Here is a 24,649-nt window from a genome sequence, read left to right as displayed (position 1 = left end):
GAGCTTGGGACATTGGCTGAAAGGTGGTCAATGGTGTTCAAAGCAGGGGCTGTGACCTGTGCAGATTACTTTAGTGGTTGAAAACTGCCTGGGAATCAGAGTAGACTTTTTTTTAAAACTGGAAATAGCTTGGTCTAGAGGGCAGAGGTAAGGAGAGAGGCAAGGTGGAGCTTTTTCACCCTAAAGGTATTAGAGCTGTGGAATAAATTAGAAGGAAAAGCATTGAGATGAGTACTAATGGAGTCAAAATACAACAGATGTAATAATAATAATAATAATAATTCAACTTTATTGTCATTGTACAATGCACAAGTACATGAACAACAAAATGTGATCTTGCAAGCTCCCATGAGTCCAGTACAAATAACAAGGGAGAAGGTGGGGTTGAGGGATAGGGTGAGAAAGTGGGATTGAGGGATAGGGTGAGAGGGTGGGATTGAGGGGTAGGGAGAGAGGGTGGGGTTGAGGGGTAGGGAGAGAGGGTGGGGTTGAGGGGTAGGGAGAGAGGGTGGGGTAGTTAGGGTTGAGTGATATGGGGGTAATGTGGCTACTGGGTTGATCCTAGAAAAAGTGACGGACCTGTTGGCCTAACGATCCTTTCCTGTTGCTATGTGCATTCGTTCAGTGTTAATCGCCTGTTCTCAATCCTTTGCTGCTCTTGCTACAGCCTTTTTTCATTAATAACTTGGAACTGACTATTTATATCAAAAAATACCTACTGCTGATAACAAACTAAAGGCCATGAGACATATATAAAGGAGATATTCAGCACTGTGCTGATGGGCTTTTCAGATAATAAATGTGATACAAAGTACAGGAAACTCTCGCTTTACCGGCACCTAAATAACCGGAAATCTCTGGTAACCGGCAAAATTCAGGAGTAGGTTCAGGTAAGTTTTACTTCATATTAATGGCAGTTCCTGGATCTGTGGCTGTGTAACTGGGGCTCCTACACTTGTTGCTAAGCAACAGAGACGCTTGGTCTGTGGCCGGAGTTCCTGCACATGTTGCTAAGCAACAGGGAAGCCTGGATTTGTTGCTGTGTACGGAGTTCTCGTCCCATTTAACTATACCTCTCTGTAATCCGGACTTTTTGATAAACCGGCACCACGCCGGTCCCGGATAATAAAGAGTTTCCTGTATGTTGGAGCGCATAAAAAATATCCTATTTCAGTGAAAGAATTGGAGCTGGCACCTTCTTGGTCTATTTTTCTGGTGAACACATGAAGACACAACTCACCCGTAGAAAAGCTGGAAGTAGCTTTGCTGGCCGGAATGACATTTCCTTCTTTCCTGATTTCTACGATTCTTATTTAACCCGGGCACGCTGAGGGTTTCTCACATTCTTATCAATGTTACAATGAAAAATTAGTTTAATCAAAATACAGAGACGGTTCTCATAATCCGAACAATAATTTATAACAAAAAGTAGTATTGTTACGGACCTTCAATAATTCATCAAAAACTGGAAAATCATCAACTAAACCCTTACACACACACATGACATTTACTGGATCAAAATGTGATGATTCAAAATGCATTTTCTGTAACTGAGGCAAAATGACCAAGATGCTAACAATTGCCAAATGTGGTAACTTGGGAACCACAGTGTGGAACCTCCGCTCCCACTCTGAATCCAAATGATACTAGTTATTAATGGGTAAAATCCAACACTTCTCACTCCAAGACTGAGAGATGTGGGAGGGTTGAGATACATTTGCTTCTGCATTTAAGGATTATATACAAAAGATAATTTTACAAATTCACAACCCCAACACTGAGCTATGCCCACTGGGAATTTGGGCACTCACTAACTAGGATTTCTTATTACCCCTCTGTGAAGTGCCTTGACATTAAAGGCACTATATAAACACAAGCTGTTGTTGACTGTCCATCGATTGGGTGGCCAGTCATGGATAGGGAGGTCGCGTCCAGCCAGCGCTGTCCCACTGAGTGAAGCTCCTTGCTAAGAGTGTGAGTTTGTAAAGTTACCCAATAAGTATTGGTGAGTTTCCTAATGGTGCCGCCCATCTGCCAATAACCAGCATCCTGCATGTGAAGACATAGGGCAGGTTCCTGCAGTCACCGGAGACAGGCATTATAAAACGCTGTGTATTAGACTGAATCTACAAGTTCTAAGTTAAAACAAATACAAAATATTTTCTTTTGTGCAAATTATTTCTTAAGAATTTAAAGAGTTTTGTCTAGTTAGAAAACTCGATTTTGTCAGTGTCCTCGTTCTTATGTTTCAGCTTTTCTCCAGATCTCTTCTTGTGCCACTTCACTGTCTATTTCTCCTCAATTTAATGGTTATTCCGTGAGATTTTGATTGTGACGGTTTTCACTTCTGTGTATTCCCTCAGTCCGTATTCACCCCTGCGGGACAGACACAACAAGAGTCAGTGTGAAACATTATTAGACAGACATCAGCACTGGCACTGAGCACACACTGGCACTGGGTGCACACTGGCACGGAGCACGCACTGGCACTGGGCGCACACTGGCACTGGGTGCACACTGGCACGGAGCGCACACTGGCACGGAGCGCACACTGGCACGGAGCGCACACTGGCATGGAGCGCACACTGGCACTGGACGCACACTGGCATGGAGCGCACACTGGCATGGAGCGCACACTGGCACTGAGGAATGTAACCCGTGGCCAGCACCTGTTGGAAATTTGCAGCTAGGCTGCCTGTCAATCTCTAAAGTCCTCACCCTCACCAGGTGCTCTGCAAATGACCTCCAGCATCTTTACAATTTCCCTTGTGAGACTGTTCCTGTATACAGAAATGTGGCATTACTTTCACTGGGCTGGATTTGAATGAGGCAGACGCATTTATACCAGACACAACTTCCCCATCACCTGCCCACCAGCCCACCCGCCACCCACCCCCCCCGTGTCTCCCGCCCGCCCCCCTTGCCCCAAGAGCAGGTCCTGAGTCAGGACAAAGCCAGAAAGAAGCATCTTCTCTCCCTGTCCTGGCAGGAAGGAATCACTTGGCTGGAAATCTTTCAACTGCTGCCCTCCAGTCTGGCTGGACAACCTTACTTGCTTTTTTTGGTAAAACTAAAACTCTGGTATAAAGCTCCACTCACCGGATTAACAGGTGCCTGGCAGTCAAACAGTGACTGGTGACAATGGTCGCTAAAACCTCTCTTGCACTTATCCCTTTAGGCCTAGATATTACTGAGGCCAGTGTTCCTATAGGAACGCTGCACTCCTCTGTCCACTGTTAGGAGATGTCACTCCGCTTAACAAACAGCCTAGTGCTTCTGCTGAGCAGCCGCGACAGGAAGCTGATACAGGAGCTAAATGTTTGTGCAAACGTCAGTCTGAGTAATTACCAGGCTTCAGCGATTTTTGGTTTGCTGTAAAATAGCAAGTTAAAAACATTTTAAAAAGCTGCCTTAGCCTGCTAACAACTGGCAGCAGCAATAACCCCACCGCCAGGGGAAGCAGACACTGCCCTGCTCCTAAAGCTGTCAGCACTGAATTTAATAACTGAGGACATCAGACTTTTTAGCAACAGGAAGCGGCCATTGGGCCCAGATTTAGCTTGCTTGTCTTCATACATCAACCGCACCCAGGATAGATTTTCTGATCTCAGCACTGCCGAACATCTGACTGAGGCTGGGGCCGGCACACAGTCGCCGCCTTCCTCATTCCTGTCTGATTAGCTGAGCGCAATCTGCCAACAAATTGATTCAAGGTGCAAATCCAATGCAAATAAAAAGGCAATGATGTGATTCTCTCACCCAGAACGTGCTTTGTGCTCAGCTCATCGTTAGAACTGAGTGACAAGAGGCAGCTACTGCCTTGGCATTTCACAAAGTGAGTTCTTGCAGCGTCATTACTGGACTTTTCATTGTTACAACCTAAATACTTCAAATGGGTTCAGGAGTCAAGGCTCGGAGGGGTCTTTGGGCCTGGGTGCCTTCTGGCTGCTGTTCTGGGATGACAGCCAGCATCTGGATTCCTGCCCCTGATTCGGGGAGGCACTGGGCCGACGTACATTTTTAATGACCACAAAAGGTAAACAAAGGTGAGTGAATTATCAGCTGTAGAACAGGAGAGCTCACAAACACAGAGAGGTAAATGGGTATTCCCTGCCCCAATATTCAAGCAATGCCCTTTGGGGTATCGCACGGCCACTGTCGCACGGCCCCTGTCACACGGCTCTCCGTCACACAGCCCCTGTCACACGGCCCCCATCACACAGACCCTCTGTCACACAGCACCTTGTCACTCGGACCCCTGTCACACGGCCCCTGTCACACGGCCCCCGTCACACAGACCTTCTGTCACACAGCACCTTGTCACTCGGACCACTGTCACACGCCCCCTGTCACACAGCCCCTGTCACACGGCCCCTGTCACACGGCCCCCCGTCACACGGCCCCTGTCACACGGCCCCCATCACACAGACCCTCTGTCACACAGCACCTTGTCACTCGGACCACTGTCACACGACCCCCCTGTCACACAGCCCCCGTCACACGGCTCCCTGTCACACGGCCCCCCGTCACACGGCCCCCGTCACACAGACCCTCTGTCACACAGCACCTTGTCACTCGGACCACTGTCACACGGCCCCCGTCACACGGCCCCCGTCACACGGCCCCCCGTCACACGGTCCTCCGTCACACGGCTCTCCGTCACACGGCCCCTGTCACACGGCCCCCCTGTCACACAGACCCTCTGTCACACAGCACCTTGTCACTCGGACCCCTGTCACACGACCCCCCTGTCACACGGCCCCCGTCACACGGCCCCCCGTCACACAGACCCCCGTCACACAGACCCCCGTCACACAGACCCCCGTCACACAGACCCCCGTCACACAGCCCCCGTCAAACAGCCCCCGTCACACAGCCCCCGTCACACAGCCCCCGTCACACAGCCCCCGTCACACAGCCCCCGTCACACAGCCCCCCATCATATGACCCCGCTGCCACATGGCCCCCCTGTCATACAGCCCCCCGTTACATGGCTCCATCGCACGGCCCCCGTCACACGACCCCGTCACACGGCCCCCTGTCACATGGCCCCCCGTCACACAGCCCCCTGTCACACGACCCCGTCACACGGCCCCCTGTCACATGGCCCCCCCGTCAAACAGCCCCCCTGTCACACGGCTCCATCGCATGGCCCATGTCACACAGCCCCCTGTCACACGGCCCCCCGTCACACGGCCCCCCCTCACATGGACCCCTGTCGCACGGACCCGTCACACGGACCCCTGTCACATGGCCCCCCCTCACACGGACCCCTGTCACACGGCCCCCCGTCACATGGATCCCCGTCGCACGGACCCCTGTCACACGGCCCCCCGTCACACAGTCCCCCGTCACACGGCCCCCCGTCACACGGCCCCCCGTCACACAGTCCCCGTCACACAGCCCCCTGTCACACAGCCCCCCATCACACAGCCCCCGTCACACAATCCTCTGTCACACAGCCCCCCATCATATAACCCCGTGTCACATGGGCCCCATCATACAGACCACCGTCACATGGCTCCGTCGCACGGCCCATGTCACACGGCCCCCTATCACACAACCTCATGTCTCACGGCCCCTGTCACATGGCCCCGTCACACGGCCCCCATCACACGGCCCCCCGTCACATGGCCCCCTGTCATACGGCACCCTGTCACACGGCCACCCATCACACGGCCCCCGTCACATGGACCCCCGTCACACGGACACCTGTCACATGGCCCCGTCACACAGCCCCGTCACATGGCCCCCCGTCGCACGGCCCCCTGTCATGCGGCCCATGTCGCATGGCCACCATCACATGGCACATGTCGCATGGCCCCCCGTCACACGGCCCATGTCCCATGGCTTCCTGTCACACGGCCCCCATCACACGGCACCCATCACACGGACCCTCTGTCACACAGCACCCTGTCACACGGATCCGTCACACAGCCCCCGTCACACGATACCCTGTCACACAGCCCCCGTCACATGACCCCGCGTCACACAGCCCCCCTGTCACACGGCCCCCTGTCACACGGCCCATGTCACACGGCACCCCGTCACATGGCCCCTCTGTCACATGGCCCCCGTCACATGGCACCCCCGTCACACGGACCCCTTTCGCACGGCCCCTGTCACACGGCCTCCCTGTCACACGACACCCTGTCGTATGGCCCCGTCACACAGCCCATGTCACACGGCCCCTGTCCCACGGCCCCCTGTCGCACGGCCCCGTCGCACGGCCCCCTGTCGCACGGCCCCCCGTCGCACGGCCCACCGTCGCACGGCCTCCCGTCGCACGGCCTCCCGTCACACGGCTCCCTGTCGCACAGCCCCCCATCACACGGCCCCCCATCGCACGGCCCATGTCACACGGCCCATGTCGCACGGGCCATGTCGCACAGCCCCATGTCGCACGGACGCCTGTCACACGGCCCACGTCACATGGCCCCGGTCACACGGCCCCGTCACATAGCCCCATGTCACACGGCCCCCCTGTCACACTGCTCCATCGCACAGCCAGGTCACACGACCCCTGTCACATGGCCCCATGTCACACGACCTCCCGTCGCACGGCCCCCCGTCACACGGCCCCCCGTCGCACGGCCCCCCTGTCGCACGGCCCCCCTGTCGCACGGCCCCCCTGTCGCACGGCCCCCCCTTTCGCACGGCCCCGTCACACGGCCCCCTGCCACATGGCACCCTGTCACACGGCCACTAGTCACACAGCCACCCGTCACACGGCCCCTGTCGCACGGCCCCCCGTCACACGGACCCCCGTCACACGGCCCCCCGTCACACGGCCCCCCCGTCGCACGGCCCATGTCACACGGCCCCCTGTCACACGGCCCCTGTCACACGGCCCTCGTCGCACGGCCCCTGTCGCAAGGCCCCTGTCGCAAGGCCCCTCTGTCGCACGGCCCCACTGTCACACGGCCACCCATCACATTGTCCCCCCGATGCACAGCCCTGTCACACAGCCCCCTGTCACTCAGCCTCCCTGTCACATGGCTCCGTCGCACGGCCCAGGTCACACAGCCCCGTCACACGATCTTCTGTCACACGACCTTCCATCACACGTCCCCCTGTCACACGGTCCCCCTGTCGCACGGCCCCCTGTCGCACGGCCCCTGTCGCACGGACCACCTGCCACACGGCCCCCGTCACACGGCCTATGTCGCACGGCCCATGTCGCACGGCCCATATCGCACGGCCCATGTCGCATGGACCCCGTCACACGGCCCCGTCACATGGCCCCGTTACATGGCCCGCTGACACACAGCCCATGTCACACGGCCACCCGTCACATGAACCCCTGTCACACAGCTCCCGTCACATGACCACACATCACATGGCCCCCCGTCACACGGCCCCCTGTCACATGGGCCCCTGTCACACGGCCCCCTGTCTCACAGCCCCGTCTCACAGCCCCATCTCACAGCCCCGTCTCACGGCCCCGTCTCACGGCCACCCATCACACGGCCCCGTCACACGGTCCCCTGTCACATGGCCCCGTCGCACGGCCCATGTCATACGGCCAATGTCGCATGGCCCACTGTCACACGGCCCCCTGTCGCATGGCCCCCTGTCGCACGGCCCCCTGTCACATAGCCCCCGTCACATGGCCCCCCGTCACATGGCACCCCCGTCACACGGACCCCTTTCGCACGGCCCCCGTCACACGACACCCTGTCACACGACACCCTTTCGCATGGCCCCGTCACACGGCCCATGTCACACGGCCCCTGTCACACGGCCCCTGTCACATGGCCCCTGTCACACGGCCCCCCGTTACACTGCCCCCTGTCACACAGCCACCCATCACACAGACCCCGTCACACCGCCCCCGTCACACAGATAACCTGTCATATGGCCCCGTCGCACGGACACCTGTCACACGGCCCCCGTCACATGGCCCCGGTCACACGGCCCCCTGTCTCATGGCCCCATGTCACACAACCTCCCGTCAGACGGCTCCATCGCAGAGCCAGGTCACATGACCCCTGTCACATGGCCTCATGTCACACGACTTCCCGTCACACGGCCCCCTGTCGCACGGCCCCTGTCGCACGGCCCATGTCGCACGGCCCCCCTGTCAGATGGCCCCCTGTCACACGGCCCCCTCACACGGCCCCGTCACATGGCCCCCTGTCACACGGCCCCCGTCACACGGCCCGCTGTCACACGGCCCATGTCACGGCCCCCGTCGCACGGCCCGCTGTCACACGGCCCATGTCACATGGCCCCCCGTCACACGACACCCTGTCGCATGGCCCCGTCACACGGCCCCCCGTCAGACGCCCCCGTCACACAGCCCCGTCACAGAATCCTCTGTCACACAGCCCCCCATCACATGACGCCGCGTCACACGGCCTGCTGTCACTTGGCCCCCCGTGACACGGCCCCCTGTCACACAGCCCCCGTGACACGGCCCCGTCACACGGCCCCCGTCACACGGCCCCCGTCACACGGCCCCCGTCACACGGCCCCCCGTCACACGGCCCCCCGTCACACGGCCCCGTCACACGGCCCCCTGTCACAGGGCCACCCGTCACACGGCCACCCGTCACACGGCCCCCATGTCACACGGCCCCCGTCACACGGCCCCCGTCACACGGCCCCCGTCACACGGCCACCCGTCACACGGCCACCGTCACACGGCCACCGTCACACGGCCACCCGTCACACGGCCCCCATGTCACACGGCCCCCGTCACATGGCCCCGTCACACGGCCCCCGTCACACGGCCCAGGTCACACGGCCCCCCCGTCACAGGGCCCCCCCGTCACACGGCCCCCTGTCACACGGCCCCCCTGTCACAGGGCCCCCTGTCACAGGGCCCCCTGTCACACGGCCCCCTGTCACACGGCCCCCTGTCACACGGCCCCCTGTCACACGGCCCCGTCACACGGCCCCCGTCACACGGCCCCCCTGTCACACGGCCCCCCTGTCACACGGCCCCCCTTTCACAGGGCCCCCCTGTCACACGGCCCCCTGTCACACGGCCCCTCTGTCATACGGCCCCCCGTCGCACGGCCCCCTGTCGCACGGCCCCGTCACACGGCCCCCCATTGTAATGATATCAGCAAATAGTGATGATATTTGTCTGTGTTTGATTACTTATGCCTTACAGCATATTTGTCTGTGTTTTTGCTTACTTGTGCCTGACCAGCAGAGGTCATGTGAGAGACAAGCAGTCCAGAGGAGTTTTACTTTCAGTTTCATTCTAGATGCATCACAGCATAGTGTGTTCTGTAAAAAGCTGTAGAAAGTCTTGAACAAGACTTTAGATTAAACAACATTCTCTTTCAGAAATGAGTCTTTATTGAACCCAAAAAGAAATCAAAACATGATGTCAGAAGTGGCTGAAAGAGAAAAAATCTGAAGTTAGCAACTTGATGGGACAGTGAAAGCAGTTGTGGCAAGTAAGCAAAATCAGCTCTCCACATATTAGCAAGCCGGAAGAGAACATCGTTGCTTACCATTAGAGAATAGCTAACGAAGTGAAAAAATGGAAGGTTTACACCCACCGGCGACGCTTCAATTGACCGGTAATGTGGCTGAAAATTGGAGGAGATTCAAACAACGTGTAGGGTTGTATTTATCAGCAATCGGAGCTGACGATAAAAGTAATAAACAGAAATCGTCCGTGTTTTTACATATAGTGGGTGATGCAGCGCTGGAGGTATATAATAATTTCATATTTGCCATTGATGGAGACAAAATGAAGCTAGATAAAATAATGGAACAGTTTGAGGCCTACTGCATACCTAAACGCAACGTGACCTTTGAGAGGCACAAATTTTTCACATGTGCACAGAAAATCGGCGAGACTATTGATCAGTATGTGACTGAACTGAGAAACTGGAGCAAATCGTGTGAATTTGGGGGACTCACAGACTCGCTGATAAAAGACAGACTGGTGTGTGGTATTCCAGATAATGGTCTAAGGGAAAGACTGCTAAGAGAACAAGATCTAGACCTGGGAAAAGCCATAGCACTGTGTAGGGTTACAGAGACTGTGAAGTTGCAGGCAAAGGAGCTGTTCAGTGACAGTAGCTGCAACGTGGATGCAGTGAGAAAGAACGGATACAAACCGTTTAACAAAGAGAGCGCCAATGTGAAAAAAGAGGCGTGGCCAGCAAACGAAAATGAAAGGGACAATCGGAAGCCATGTAGTCGATGCGGTACACAGCATCCACCAAGAAAGTGTCCAGCATATGGTAAAACTTGCTATAGTTGCAACAAGAACAACCATTATGCCCGTTGCTGTAAGAACCAAGCGCAACAAAGCAAGGTCCATACAGTAGATGAAAGCGACATAGAGGAATTCTATGTAGATGTTGTGTCTGAAAACAAAAGAGAAGAAAGAGACTGGATGTTGACACTAAAAGTGAACGATATACACATTCCATTTAAATTGGATACTGGAGCACAAGTTAATGTGATATCAGAGACCGATTTTAAGAGAATTAGACCCAGACCAAAGTTACATGGAATACAAGTGAAAGTGACCGGATACTCAGGTACTGATATACCAGTGAAAGGAAAATGCATTGTCAAAGTAACACACAAGGACAGAGCGCACATGCTAGCATTAATCGTGGTGCCAAAGGATGTGCAAGCCATACTAGGTTTAAAAGCCTGTGAGAGACTGAACCTGGTAAAGAGAGTCCTCGTTGTGGAAAGTGAAAGAGAGACAGTCTATGATGAACTGAATGTTGCGTACACACCGGGTAAGCTGATGTATACAGCAGACACGTTGTCCAGAGCTGTTGACCCAAGTGAGCCCGCAAACACCACAATGGATGAAAAAGTGAACGCCTACGTGGACATGATCACAAGTGCACTGCCCATAGCAGATGCAAAAATGGAGCTCATAAAGACTGAGACAAACAAAGGTGAAACAATGAGACGACTGAGAAAAAGCATCTTGGATGAATGGCCCAACATGAAGCAAGACTGCTCACCTGATATAGCAGAGTACTGGAACTGCAGGGCGGAACTATCAGTGGTCGAAGACATCATCTACAAAGGAAGTAAAAGAGTTATCCCAAAGAGTCTGAGAAGAGAGATGCTAAAAAAGATCCATGGAGGATATCTGGGAATCGAAAAGTGTAAGAAAAGAGCACGAGAGGTGATGTACTGGCCACGAATCAACCAAGATGTGACAAATGAGGTGTCAAACTGCACAATATGCCTGAAGTATCGAGCAAGCAATCCGGTAGAACCACTAAAACCACACCCAGCACCAGACAGACCTTACCAGAAGGTAGGCGCTGACCTATTCGTATGTCAAGGGAAGGACTATCTTGTCATCACAGACTATTACTCCCTGTATCCAGAGGTTTGTAGACTGTACACCACCACTGCAGAAGCTGTGATAAGAAGTATGAAAGCCATATTCTCCAGACATGGCGTGGCAAGTGAGGTCTTCACAGACAACAGATCCCCGTTTTAACAATGCAAATTTCCGACACTTTGCCAAAGAGTGGGACTTTGTGCACACAACGTCAATTCCTCACTATCCACAGTCCAATGGACTAGTGGAAAAATCGGTCCAGACAGTGAAAAGACTGATGTACAAGTTAAAAGACAGTGGAACTGACTTCTACCAAAGCATGCTTGTATACCGCACAACGCCGCTCGAGTGTGGTATGTCACCAGCCCAACTCCTGATGGGACGTCGGCTAAGGTCAAACCTACCCATCCCGGAGAACCTCCTGAAAACAAAAGAGGGGGAGAAAGTGAGGAAGTTCAAAGAACAACAGAAAGAAAAGCAAAAGTACTATTATGACAGAGGAACACAAAACCTACCTGAACTCCACACTGGTGACCAAGTAAGGTTGAAAGACAAAACAAACACATGGACTCAGAAGGGAACTGTCCTGAGTGAAGTTCAACCAAGATCATACACCATTCAGACAGATGAGGGTGCTGTTCTGAGAAGAAATCGTCGCGATCTTCTCATGGGACCAGCCACAGCAGGTCAAGAGACTGATACTGGTGAACAACCTGATCACACAGCTGAGAACCAATCATCTGAGGCAACAACTCAGATTCAAGGACAATCAATCAGAAAATCCTCAAGACACGTGAAGCCTCCTGAGAGACTCATTGAGCAAATTTAAGGACTGTTGTTAAAGAAGGAAGTAATGTTATCTTATTCTTTCTTCAAGTTCTAGTGTATTGACATATTTCATGTGAACACACAAAGCAAGGGTAAAAAACCTTGATCATGATAATGATAATGTAAGTTCATTAAATGTTGTTAGTTAAAAGTAAAATACTTTTGTTTTAAGAAAGGGAGATGTAATGATATCAGCAAATAGTGATGATATTTGTCTGTGTTTGATTACTTATGCCTTACAGCATATTTGTCTGTGTTTTTGCTTACTTGTGCCTGACCAGCAGAGGTCATGTGAGAGACAAGCAGTCCAGAGGAGTTTTACTTTCAGTTTCATTCTAGATGCATCACAGCATAGTGTGTTCTGTAAAAAGCTGTAGAAAGTCTTGAAAAAGACTTTAGATTAAACAACATTCTCTTTCAGAAATGAGTCTTTATTGAACCCAAAAAGAAATCAAAACACCCATCACACGGCCCCCCGTCACATGGACCCCCTGTCACATGGCACCCCATCACACAGACCCCTTTCGCACGGCCCCTGTCACACGGCCCCCCTGTCACACGACACCCTGTTGTATGGCCCCGTCACACAGCCCATGTCACACGGTCCCTGTCCCATGGCCCCCTGTCGCATGGCCCCCTATCGCACAGCCCCCCCGTCACATGGCCCCTCGTCACATGGCCCCGCCAAACGGCTGCCTGTTGCACGGCCCCCCTATCGCACAGCCCCCCGTCACATGGCCCCCCGTCGCACGGCCCATGTCACACGGCCCATGTCGCACGGGCCATGTCACACGGCCGCCTGTCACACGGGCCACGTCACATGGCCCCGGTCACACGGCCCCCTGTCACATGGCCCCATGTCACACGGCCCCCGTCACACGGCTCCATCGCACAGCCAGGTCACACGACCCCTGTCACATGGCCCCATGTCACACGACCTCCCGTCGCACGGCCCATGTCACACGGCCCCCCTGTCACACGGCCCATGTCGCACGGCCCCACTGTCACACGGCCACCCATCACATGGACCCCCCGATGCACAGCCCTGTCACACAGGTCCCCTGTCACTCAGCCTCCCTGTCACACGGCTCCGCCGCACGGCCCAGGTCACACGGCCCCCTGTCACACGACCTTCCTTCACATGACCTTCCATCACACGTCCCCCATCACACGGCCCTGTCACACGGCCCCCTGTCACATGGCCCATGTCACATGGCTCCCTGTCGCACGGCTGCCTGTCGCACAGCCCCATGCCGCACGGCCCGTGTCGCACGGCCCCTTTCGCACGGCCCATGTCACACGGCCCATGTCGCACGGCCAATGTCGCACGGACCCCCTGTCACACGGCCCCCTGTCACACGGCCCCGTCACACAGCTCCCTGTCACATGGCCCCCTGTTACACGGCCCCCTGTCACATGGCCCGCTGTCACACTGCCCATGTCACACGGCCCATGTCACACGGCCACCCGTCACAAGGCCCCCGTCGCACAGCCCCCCCGTCACACGGCCCCGTCACACGGCCCCGTCACTCAGCCCCCCGTCACTCAGCCCCCCGTCACATGACCACGCATCACATGGCCCCCCGTCACACGGCCCCCTGTCGCATGGCCCATGTCATACGGCCCATGTCGCATGGCCCATGTCGCATGGCCCCGTCACACGGCCCCGTCGCACGGCCCCCTGTCGCACGACCTCCTGTCACATGGCCCCCGTCACATGGCCCCCGTCACATGGCCCCCCTGTCACATGGCACCCCGTCACACGGACCCCTTTCGCACGGCCCCTGTCACACAGCCCCCCTGTCACACGACACCCTGTCGCATGGCTCTGTCACATGGCCCCTCTCCCATGGCCCCCTGTCGCATGGCCCCCTGTCGCACGGCCCCCATCACACAGCCACCCGTCACATGGCCCCGCCAAACGGCTCCCTGTCGCACAGCCCCCCTGTCGCATGGCCCCCTGTCAGACGGCCCCCCGTCGCACGGCCCATGTCACACGGCCCATGTCGCATGGCCCATGTCGCACGGCCCCATGTCGCACGGACGCCTGTCACACGGCCCCCGTCACACGGCCCCGGTCACACGGCCCCCTGTCACATGGCCCCATATCACACAACCTCCCGTCACACGGCTCCATCGCACAGCCAGGTTACACGACCCCTGTCACATGGCCCCATGTCACACGACCTCCCGTCACACGGCCCCCTGTCGCACGGCCCCCTTTAAGAAAGGGAAAATAGAATATGAGAGTAAGCTATCAGGGAACATAAAAACTGACTGTAAAAGCTTTTATAGATACGTGAAGAGAAAAAGATTGGTGAAGTCAAGCGTAGGTCCCTTACAGTCAGAATCAGGGGAATTTATAATAGGAAACAAGGAAATGGCAGACCAACTAAATACATACTTTGGTTCTGTCTTCAAAAAGGAGGACACAAATAACCTCCCAGAGATGTCGGGGAACATAGGGTCTGATGAAAGGGAGGAACTGAAAGAAATCAGTATTTGTAGGGAAATGGTGTTAGGAAAATTGATGAGACTGAAGGCCGATAAATCCCCAGGGCCTGATGGTCTACATCCCAGGGTACTTAAGGAAGTGGCCCTAGAGATAGTAGATGCATTGCTGGTCATCTTCCAGAACTCGATAGACTCTGGAACGGTACCCATGGATTGGAGGGTAGCTAATGTTACCCCACTATTCAAAAAAGGTCGTAGAGAAAAAGCGGGGAATTATAGACCGGTAAGCCTGACATCGGTAGTGGGGAAAATGCTGGAGTCTATTATAAAAGATGTAATAGCAGAGCACTTGGAAAGCAGTGACAGGATCGGACAAAGTCAACATGGATTTACAAAAGGTAAATCATGCTTGACTAATCTACTGGAATTTTTTGAGGATGTAACTGGTAAAATAGATAAGGGAGAACCAGTGAATGTGGTGTATTTGGACTTTCAGAAGGCTTTCGATAAGGTCCCACATAAGAGATTAGCGTGCAAAATTAAGGCACATGGGATTGGGGGCAAGGTATTGACTTGGATAGAGAACTGGTTGGCGGACAGAAAACAAAGAGTTGGAATAAATGGGTCGTTTTCCGAGTGGCAGGCAGTGACTAGTGGGGTACCGCAAGGATCGGTCCTAGGACCCCAGCTGTTCACAATATATATTAATGATCTGGACGAGGGAATTGGATGTAATATCTCCAAATTTGCAGACGACACAAAGCTGGGTGGGAGGGTAAGCTGTGAGGAGGATGTCGTGAAACTCCAATACGATTTGGACAGGTTGGGTGATTGGGCAGAAACATGGCAAATGCACTATAATGTGGATAAATGTGAGGTTATCCACTTTGGTGGCAAAAACAGGAAGGCAGATTATTATTTGAATGGCAATAGATTGGGAGAAGGGGAAGTGCAAAGAGACCTGGGTGTTATTGTGCACCAGTCGCTGAAGGTAAGCATGCAGGTGCAGCAGGTGGTTAAGAAGGCAAATGGTATGTTGGCCTTCGTAGCAAGAGGGTTCGAGTACAGGAACAAGGATGCCTTGCTACAGTTGTACAGGGCCTTGGTGAGACCGCACCTTGAGTATTGTGTGCAGTTTTGGTCGCCTTACCTGAGGAAGGACGTTCTTGCCATGGAGGGAGTGCAGCGAAGATTCACCAGGCTGATACCTGGGATGGCAGGAATGACGTATGAGGAGAGATTGTGTCGATTGGGCTTATACTCACTGGAGTTTAGAAGACTGAGAGGGGATCTCATCGAAACCTATAAAATTCTGTCAGGTCTGCACAGACTAGATGCAGGAAGGATGTTTATGATGGCCGGGGAGTCCAGAACCAGGGGTCATAGTCTAAGGATAAGGGGTAAGCCATTTAGGACTGAAATGAGGAGGAACTTCTTCACCCAGAGAGTGGTGAACCTGTGGAATTCTCTGCCACAGAGGGCGGTGGAGGCCAGTTCATTAAATATATTCAAGAAAGAGTTGGATATATTTCTTGAGGCTAAAGGGATCAAGGGATATAGGGAGAAGGCAGGGACAGGGTACTGAATTTGGATGATCAGCCATGATCTCATTGAATGGCGGAGCAGGCTCGAAGGGCCGAATGGCCTACTCCTGCTCCTATCTTCTATGTTTCTATGTCACACGGCCCCGTCACACGACCCCCCGTCACATGACCCCACGTCATGTGGCCCCTGTGGCCCCTGTCGCAAGGCCCCACTGTCGCACGGCCCCACTGTCACACGGCCACCCGTCACATGGACTCCCCGACGCACAGCCCTGTCACACAGCCCCCCTGTCACTCAGCCTCCCTGTCACACGGCTCCGTTGCACGGTCCAGGTCACACGGCCCCGTCACACGACATGCCGTCACACGTCCCCCTGTCACACGGCCCCCATCACACAGCCCCCCTGTCGCACGGCCCCCATCACACGGCCCTGTCACACGGCCCCCTGTCACATGGCTCATGTCACACGGCTCCCTGTCGCACGGTCCCTGTCGCACGGCCCATGTCGCACGGCCCATGTTGCACGGCCCATGTCGCACGGACCCCCTGTCAGACGGCCCCGTCACACGGCCCCCTGTCACACGGCTCATGTCACACGGCTCCCTGTCGCACGGCCCCTGTCGCACGGCCCCTGTCGCACGGCCCCTGTCGCACGGCCCATGTCGCACGGCCCATGTCGCATGGCCCCTTTAGCACGGCCCAAGTCGCACGGCCCATGTCGCACGGACCCCCTGTCAGATGGCCCCCTGTCACACGGCCCCCTGTCACACGGCCCCCCTGTCACACGGCCTGCTGTCACACGGCCCATGTCACACGGCCCATATCACACGGCCCCGTTTCGCACAGCCCGCTGTCACATGGCCCATGTCACACGGCCCATGTCACAAGGCCCCTGTCACACGGCCCCCCCGTCACACGACACCCTGTCGCATGGCCCCCTGTCACACGACACCCTGTCGCATGGCCCCCGTCACACAGCTCCTGTCGCATGGCCCCCGTTTCACGGCCCCCTGTCACACGGCCCCCTGTCACATGACCCCGTCACACGGCCCCCCGTCACACGGCCCCCTGTCACATAGCCCCGTGTCACACAGTCGCCCGTCACACGACCCGTCACACTGCCCCGTCACACGACCCCCGATCACACGCCCCCGTCACACAGCCTCCCCTGTCACACAGGCCCCCATCTCATGACGCCGCGTCACACGGCCTGCTGTAACATGGCCCCCCGTCGCATGTTGCATGGCTCATGTCGCACGACCCATGTCGCACGGCCCCCAGCACACAGCCACTCGTCACACGGCCCCCATCACACGGAGCCCCGTCACATGGCCCCCGTCGCACGGCCCCCTCACACGGCCCATTTCACTCAGCCCATGTCACACGGGCCATGTCACACGGACCCCCCATCGCACAGCCCCCTGTCACATGGCTCCCGTCACATGGCCCCCATCGCACGGCGCCATCCAATGGACCACCTGTCGCACGGCTCCCTGTCGCATGGCCCGTGGCACCCATGTCACACGGCCCCCTGTCACACGGCCCCTTGTCACACGGCCCCATGTCACACGGCCCCCCGTCACACGGCCCCCCATCACACGGCCCCCCGTCACACGGCCCCCCGTCATATGAGCCCGCGTCACTCAGCCCGGTGTCATGTGGCCCCCCCATCACACAGCCCCCGTCACACGGCTCCGTCGCACGGCCCATGTCACATGGACCCGTCAGACGACCTCCCGTCACACGGCCCCCGTCACATGGCCCTGTCACACGGCCCCCGACATATGGACCCCCTGTCACACGGACCCGTCACATGGCCCCGTCACACAGCCCTGTCACATGGCCCCCTGTCGCACGGCCCCCTGTCATGCGGCCCATATCGCATGGCCCCCGTCACACGACCCATGTCGCATGGCCCCCGACACACGTCCCATGTCGCATGGTGCCCCGTCACACGGCCCATGTCACATGGCCCCCTGTCACACGGCCCCGTCACACGGCCCACATCACATGGCCCCCATCACACGGACCCGTCACAGCCCCCCGTCACACAGCCCCCGTCACACAGCCCCCCCGTCACATGGCCCACCCTCACACGGCCCCCTGTCACATGACCCCGCGTCACACAGCCCCCATCACATGACCCCGCGTCACACAGCCCCCGTCACACGGCCCCGTCACACGACCTCCCATCACACGGCCCCTGTCACATGACCTCCCGTCACACGGCCCCGTCACATGGCCCCGTCACAAGGCCCATGTCACACGGCCACCTTTCACACGGTCCCCGTCACACGGCCCCTGACGCATGGCCCCCGTTTCACGTACCCCGTCACACGGCCCCGTCGCACGGCCCCGTAATACGGCCCCCGTCACATGACACCCCGTCACACAGCCCCCATCTCACGGACTCCCTGTCACACAGCACCCTGTCACACGGCACCCCTGTCACACGGCCCCCTTTCACATGACCCCGTCACACGACCCCCTGTCACATGGCCCCCGTCACACAGCCCCATGTCAGACAGCCGCCCTGTCACACGATCCCCTATCACACAGACCCCGTCACACAATCCTCTGTCACACAGCCCCCCATCACATGACGCCCCGTCACACGGCCACCCATCACACGGCCCCCGGCACACGACCCTGTCACACAACCCGTCACATGGCCCCGTCACATGGCCACCTGTCACACGGCGACCCCGTCACACAGCCCCGTCACACGGCCCCATCACACAGCCCCCCGTCACACAGCCCCCCGTCACACATCCCCCCGTCACACAGCCCCCCCGTCACACAGCCCCCCCGTCACACAGCCCCCCCGTCACACAATCCTCTGTCACACAGCCCCCCATCATAAGACCCCGCGTCACACGGCCCGCTGTCACACAGCCCCCTGTCACACGGCCCCGTCACATGGCCCCCCAGTCACACGGCCCCCCGTCACACGGCCCCCGTCACACGGCCCTCATCGCACGGCCGATGTCACATGGCTCCCGTCACATGGCCCCCATCACATGGCCCCTGTCACACGGCCCCCATGTCACACGGCCCCCTGTCACACAGCCCCCATGTCACATGGCCCCCGTAACACAGCCCCCCGGTCACACGGCTCCGTCACACAGCCCAGGTCACACAGCCCCCCATCACATGGCCCCCCGTCACACGGCCCGTCACACGGACCGCCCGTCGCACAACCCCATCACATGACCCCGTCACATGACCCCCGTCACAGAGCCCCGTCACACGGCCCCCCATCGCACTGCCCTGTCACATGGCCCCTGAAACACGGCCCTCCGTCGCACGGCCCATGTCATACGGCCGATGTCGCATGGCCCCGTCACATGGCTCCCGTCACATGGCCCCGTCACACGGCCCCCTGTCGCATAGCCCCCGTCACATGGCCCCCCCATCACACGGACCGCTTTCGCACGGCCCCTGTCACACGGTCCCCCGTCACACGACACACTGTCGCATGGCCCCGTCACACGGTCCCCTGTCACACAGCCACGCTGTCACACGGCTCCGTCGCACGGCCCATGTCACACGGCCTCCTGTCACACGGCCCCCGTCACACGGCCCCATCCCATGGACCCTCTGTCACACAGCCCCCCGTTACACAGCCCCGTCACACAGCCGCCCATCACACGGCCCCTGTCTCATGGCCCCCCGTCACATGGACACCCTGTCATTGGGCCCCGTCACATGGCCCCACGTCGCACGGCCCATGTCGCACGGCCCCCGTCACACAGCGCCCCTGTCACACGGCCCCTCCGTCACACGGCCCTGTCAAACGGCTCCCTGTCGCACAGCCCATGTCGCACGGCCCATGTCACACAGCCCCGTCACACGGCCCCCTGTCACACGGCCCCGTCACATGGCCACTCGTCACACGGCCCCGTCGCACAGCCCCTGTCACATGGCACCCTGTCATACGGCCCCGTCACACGGCCACCCGTCACACGGACCCCCTGTCACACGGCCCCCTGTCACAGGACCCCGTCACACGGCCACCTGTCACACGGCCACCCGTCACATTACCCCATCACACGGCCCCCCGTCACACGGCCCCCATGTCACACGGCTCCATCACACAGCCCAGGTCACACGGCCCCGTCACATGGCCGCAGTGTCACATGGCCCCCCGTCACACGGCCCATGTCGCATGGCCCATATCGCATGGCACATATCGCATAGCTCCCGTCACACAGCCCATGTCACATGACCTCCCGTCACACAGCCCCCCGTCACACAACCCCCTTCACACAGCCCCCCTGCACACAGCCCCCCGTCACACAATCCTCTGTCACACAGCCCCCCATCATATGACCCCGCGTCACACGGCCCGCTGTCACACAGCCCACCGTCACACGGCTCCGTTGCACGGCCCATGTCACACGGCCCCGTCACATGGCCCCCATCACACGGCCCCCTATCACACAGCTCCCCGTCACACGGCTCTGTCACACAGCCCAGGTCACACGGCCCCCCCTGTCACACGGCCCCGTCGCACGGCCCATGTAGCATGGCCCATGTTGCATGGCTCCTGTCACATGGCCCATGTCACACGACCTCCCGTCACACGGCCCCCCGTCACACGGTGCCCCTGTCGCACGGCCCCCGTCACACGGGCACCCGTCACACGGAACCCCCATCGCACAGCCCCCATCACATGACCCCGTCACTCGATTCCCTGTCACACAGCCCCGTCACATGACCACGTGTCACATGGCCCCGTCACACAGCCCCCCGTTACACAGCCCCGTCACACAGCCACCCATCACACGGCCCCTGTCTCATGGCCCCCTGTCACATGGACACCCTGTCATTGGGCCCCGTCACACGGCCACCTGTCACACGGCCACCCGTCACATTACCCCATCACACGGCCCCCCGTCACACGGCCCCCCGTCACACGGCCCCCATGTCACACGGCTCCATCACACAGCCCAGTCACATGGCCGCACTGTCACATGGCCCCCCGTCACACGGCCCATGTCGCATGGCACATATCGCATGGCACATATCGCATAGCTCCCGTCACACAGCCCATGTCACATGACCTCCCGTCACACAGCCCCCCGTCACACAACCCCCTTCACAGAGCCCCCCTGCACACAGCCCCCCGTCACACAATCCTCTGTCACACAGCCCCCCATCATATGACCCCGCGTCACACGGCCCGCTGTCACACAGCCCACCGTCACACGGCTCCGTCGCACGGCCCATGTCACACGGCCCCGTCACATGGCCCCCATCACACGGCCCCCTATCACACAGCTCCCCTGTCACACGGCTCTGTCACACAGCCCAGGTCACACGGCCCCCCTGTCACACGGCCCCGTCGCACGGCCCATGTAGCATGGCCCATGTTGCATGGCTCCTGTCACATGGCCCATGTCACACGACCTCCCGTCACACGGCCCCCCGTCACACGGTGCCCCTGTCGCACGGCCCCCGTCACACGGGCACCCGTCACACGGAACCCCCATCGCACAGCCCCCATCACATGACCCCGTCACTCGAATCCCTGTCACACAGCCCCGTCACATGACCACGTGTCACATGGCCCCGTCACATGGCCCCCCGTCGCACTGCCCCGTCACACGGCCCTGTCACATGGCCCCTGAAACACGGCCCCCCGTCGCACGGCCCATGTCATACGGCCCATGTCACATGGCCCCGTCATGCGGCCCCCGCCATACGGCCCCCTGTCGCATAGCCCCCGTCACATGGCCCCCGTCACATGGCACCCCCGTCACACGGACCGCTTTCGCACGGCCCCTGTCACACGGTCCCCCGTCACACGACACCCTGTCGCATGGCCCCGTCACACGGTCCCCTGTCACACAGCCACGCTGTCACACGGCTTAGTCGCACGGCCCATGTCACACGGCCTCCTGTCACATGACCTGTCTTCAACGGCCCCCTGTCACACGGCCCCCCTGTCACACGGCCCCATCCCATGGACCCCCGTCACACGGCCCCCCGTTACACAGCCCCGTCACACAGCCACCCATCACATGGCCCCTGTCACATGGACACCCTGTCATAGGGCCCCCTGTCACATGGCCCCACGTCGCACGGCCCCATCAAACGGCTCCCTGTTGCACAGCCCATGTAGCACGGCTCATGTCACACGGGCCCCTATCACACGGCCCCGTCACACGGCCCCGTCACACGGCCCCTGTCACACGGCCCCTGTCACACGGCACCCTGTCATACAGCCCTTGTCACACGGCCCCTGTCACACGGCCCCTGTCACACGGCCCCCCGTCACACGGCCCCCCGTCACACGGCCCCCTGTCACACGGCTCCGTCACATGGCCCCCTGTCACATGGACCCCCGTCACACGGCCCCCATCACACAGACCACCTATCACACGGCCCCCTGTCAAACGGCCCTCTGTGGCACAGCCACCTGTCACATGGCCCCTGTCGCACGGACCCCGTCGCACGGCCCCGTCACACGGCCCCCCCGTCACATGGCCCCCCGTCACATGGCCCCGTCACTCGGGCCGCTGTCACACGGCCCCATCACATGGCCCCGGTCATATGGCCCCCCGTCACACGGTCCATGTCGCACGGCCCCCTGTCACGCGGCCCATGTCGCATGGCATCACACGGCCCGTCACACAGCCCCTGTCACACGGCCCATGTCGTAGGGCCCCACTGTCACACGGACCCCCTGTCGCAAGGCCCCCCTGTCACACAGCCACCCGTCACATGGACCCCCTGACGCACAGCCCCGTCACACAGCCCCCCTGTCACTCAGCCTCCCTGTCACACGGCCCCCTGTCACACGACCCCCTGTCAAACGGCCCCATCAAACGGCTCCCTGTCACACGGCCCCCCGTCACACGGCCCCCCGTCACACGACCCCCCGTCACACGACCCCCTGTCACACGGCCCCGTCAAACAGCTCCGTCACACGGCCCCATCACACCGCCCATGTCACACGGCTCCCTGTCGCACAGCCCATGTCACACGGCCCAAGTCACATGGCCCCCTGTCACACGGCCCCGTCACACTGTCCATGTCGCACGGACCCCCTGTCACACGGCCCCGTCACACGGCCCATTTCACACGGCCCCATCACACGGCCGCCCTGTCACATGGCCCTGGTCACACGACCCCCTGTCACACGGCCCCATATCACACGGCCCCTGTCGCATGGACCCCGTCACACAGCCCCCCTGTCACACAGCCCCCGTCACACAGCCCCCCTGTCACACAGCCCCCCTGTCACACAACCCCCCTGTCACACAGCCCCCCTGTCACACAGCCCCCCTGTCACACGACCCCCTGTCACACGACCCCCTCAGGCTACAGGACGATATAGATGTGTTGGTCAGATGGGCGGAACAGTGGCAAATGGAATTTAACACTGAAAAGTGTGAGGTGATGCATTTTGGACGGACTAACAAGGCAAGGGAATACACAATGAATGGTAAGACCCTAGGAAAGACAGAGGATCAGAGGGACCTTGGTGTGCATGTACATAGATGCCTGAAGGCAGCAGAACAGGTGGATAAGGTGGTTAAAAAGGCATATGGGATACTTTCCTTCATTAGCCAAGGCATAGAATATAAGAGCAGGGAGGTTATGATGGAGCTGTACAAAACGCTGGTAAGGCCACAGCTGGAGTACTGTGTGCAGTTCTGGTCGCCTCACTATAGGAAGGATGTGATTGCTTTGGAGAGGGTGCAGAGGAGATTCACCAGGATGTTACCTGGGCTGGAGCGCTTCAGCTATGAAGAAAGACTGGACAGGCTGGGGTTGTTTTCCTTGCAGCAGAGAAGGCTGAGGGGGGACCTGATTGAGGTATACAAAATTATGAGGGGCATAGATAGGGTGGATAGAAAGGAACTTTTCCCCTTAGTAGAGGGGTCAATAACAAGGGGGCATAGATTCAAGGTAAGGGGCAGGAGGTTTAGAGGGGATTTGAGGAAAAACTTTTTCACCCAGAGGGTGGTTGGAATCTGGAACTCACTGCCTGAAAGGGTGGTGGAGGCAGGAACCCTCACAACATTCAAGAAGCATTTGGATGAGCACTTGAAATGCCATTGCATACAAGGCTACGGACCAAATGCTGGAAAATGGGATTAGATTAGACAGGGCTTGATGGCCGGCGTGGACGCGATGGGCCGAAGGGCCTCTTTCTGTGCTGTATAACTCTGTGGCCTAGAAATTGGGTATAGCCCCGCTTGGGGCGTTAGAATTGGCGCAGCGCAAATTTTATAGCCAGACGCAACTTATCGCCACCTCGCGCAATATTGGGTTGCAGCGCCCCAAAGGTGATTGAGGCGCGAGTTCAGGCGTTACACGGGGCTTCTAAGGCGCTAACATGCCAGCGCAACCCAATATCAGGGCAGGCGGGCGCAGCGCAGGTGCTCTCAATTACCGATGACCACGAGACTTCCAGGCGCTGGCCAGCTCTTAAAGGGGTGGGTAAGGCAGCTCCAGCATCCACACTCTGCGCCTTGAAGGCCTGAAAATTGGCGCAGGCCCTTCTCTGGCGCAAAAAAC

The 24,649-nt window shown here is 58.2% G+C and overlaps 1 protein-coding gene across 1 annotated transcript in view; it reads right to left on the bottom strand.

The window, feature by feature from the left end:
• Nucleotides 1–260: 260 nt before the first annotated feature.
• Nucleotides 261–24,649, bottom strand: part of aldh1a3 (aldehyde dehydrogenase 1 family, member A3) — a 264,382-nt gene continuing 239,993 nt past the window's right edge. The window contains exon 13 of the mRNA XM_085968931.1: nt 261–2,376. Coding sequence (XP_085825057.1) covers nt 2,304–2,376 — 73 coding nt within the window. The 3' untranslated portion in view covers nt 261–2,303. The remainder of the gene's footprint in view (nt 2,377–24,649) is intronic.

Source organism: Somniosus microcephalus, chromosome 27, assembly GCF_052327205.1.
Source record: "Somniosus microcephalus isolate GS21.2 chromosome 27, FLI_Smic_1.0, whole genome shotgun sequence".
In the NCBI taxonomy this organism is placed as follows: domain Eukaryota; kingdom Metazoa; phylum Chordata; class Chondrichthyes; order Squaliformes; family Somniosidae; genus Somniosus; species Somniosus microcephalus.
The sequence above is the reverse complement of the archived record's forward strand: the minus strand, read 5'-3'. Positions and strand labels throughout refer to the sequence as shown.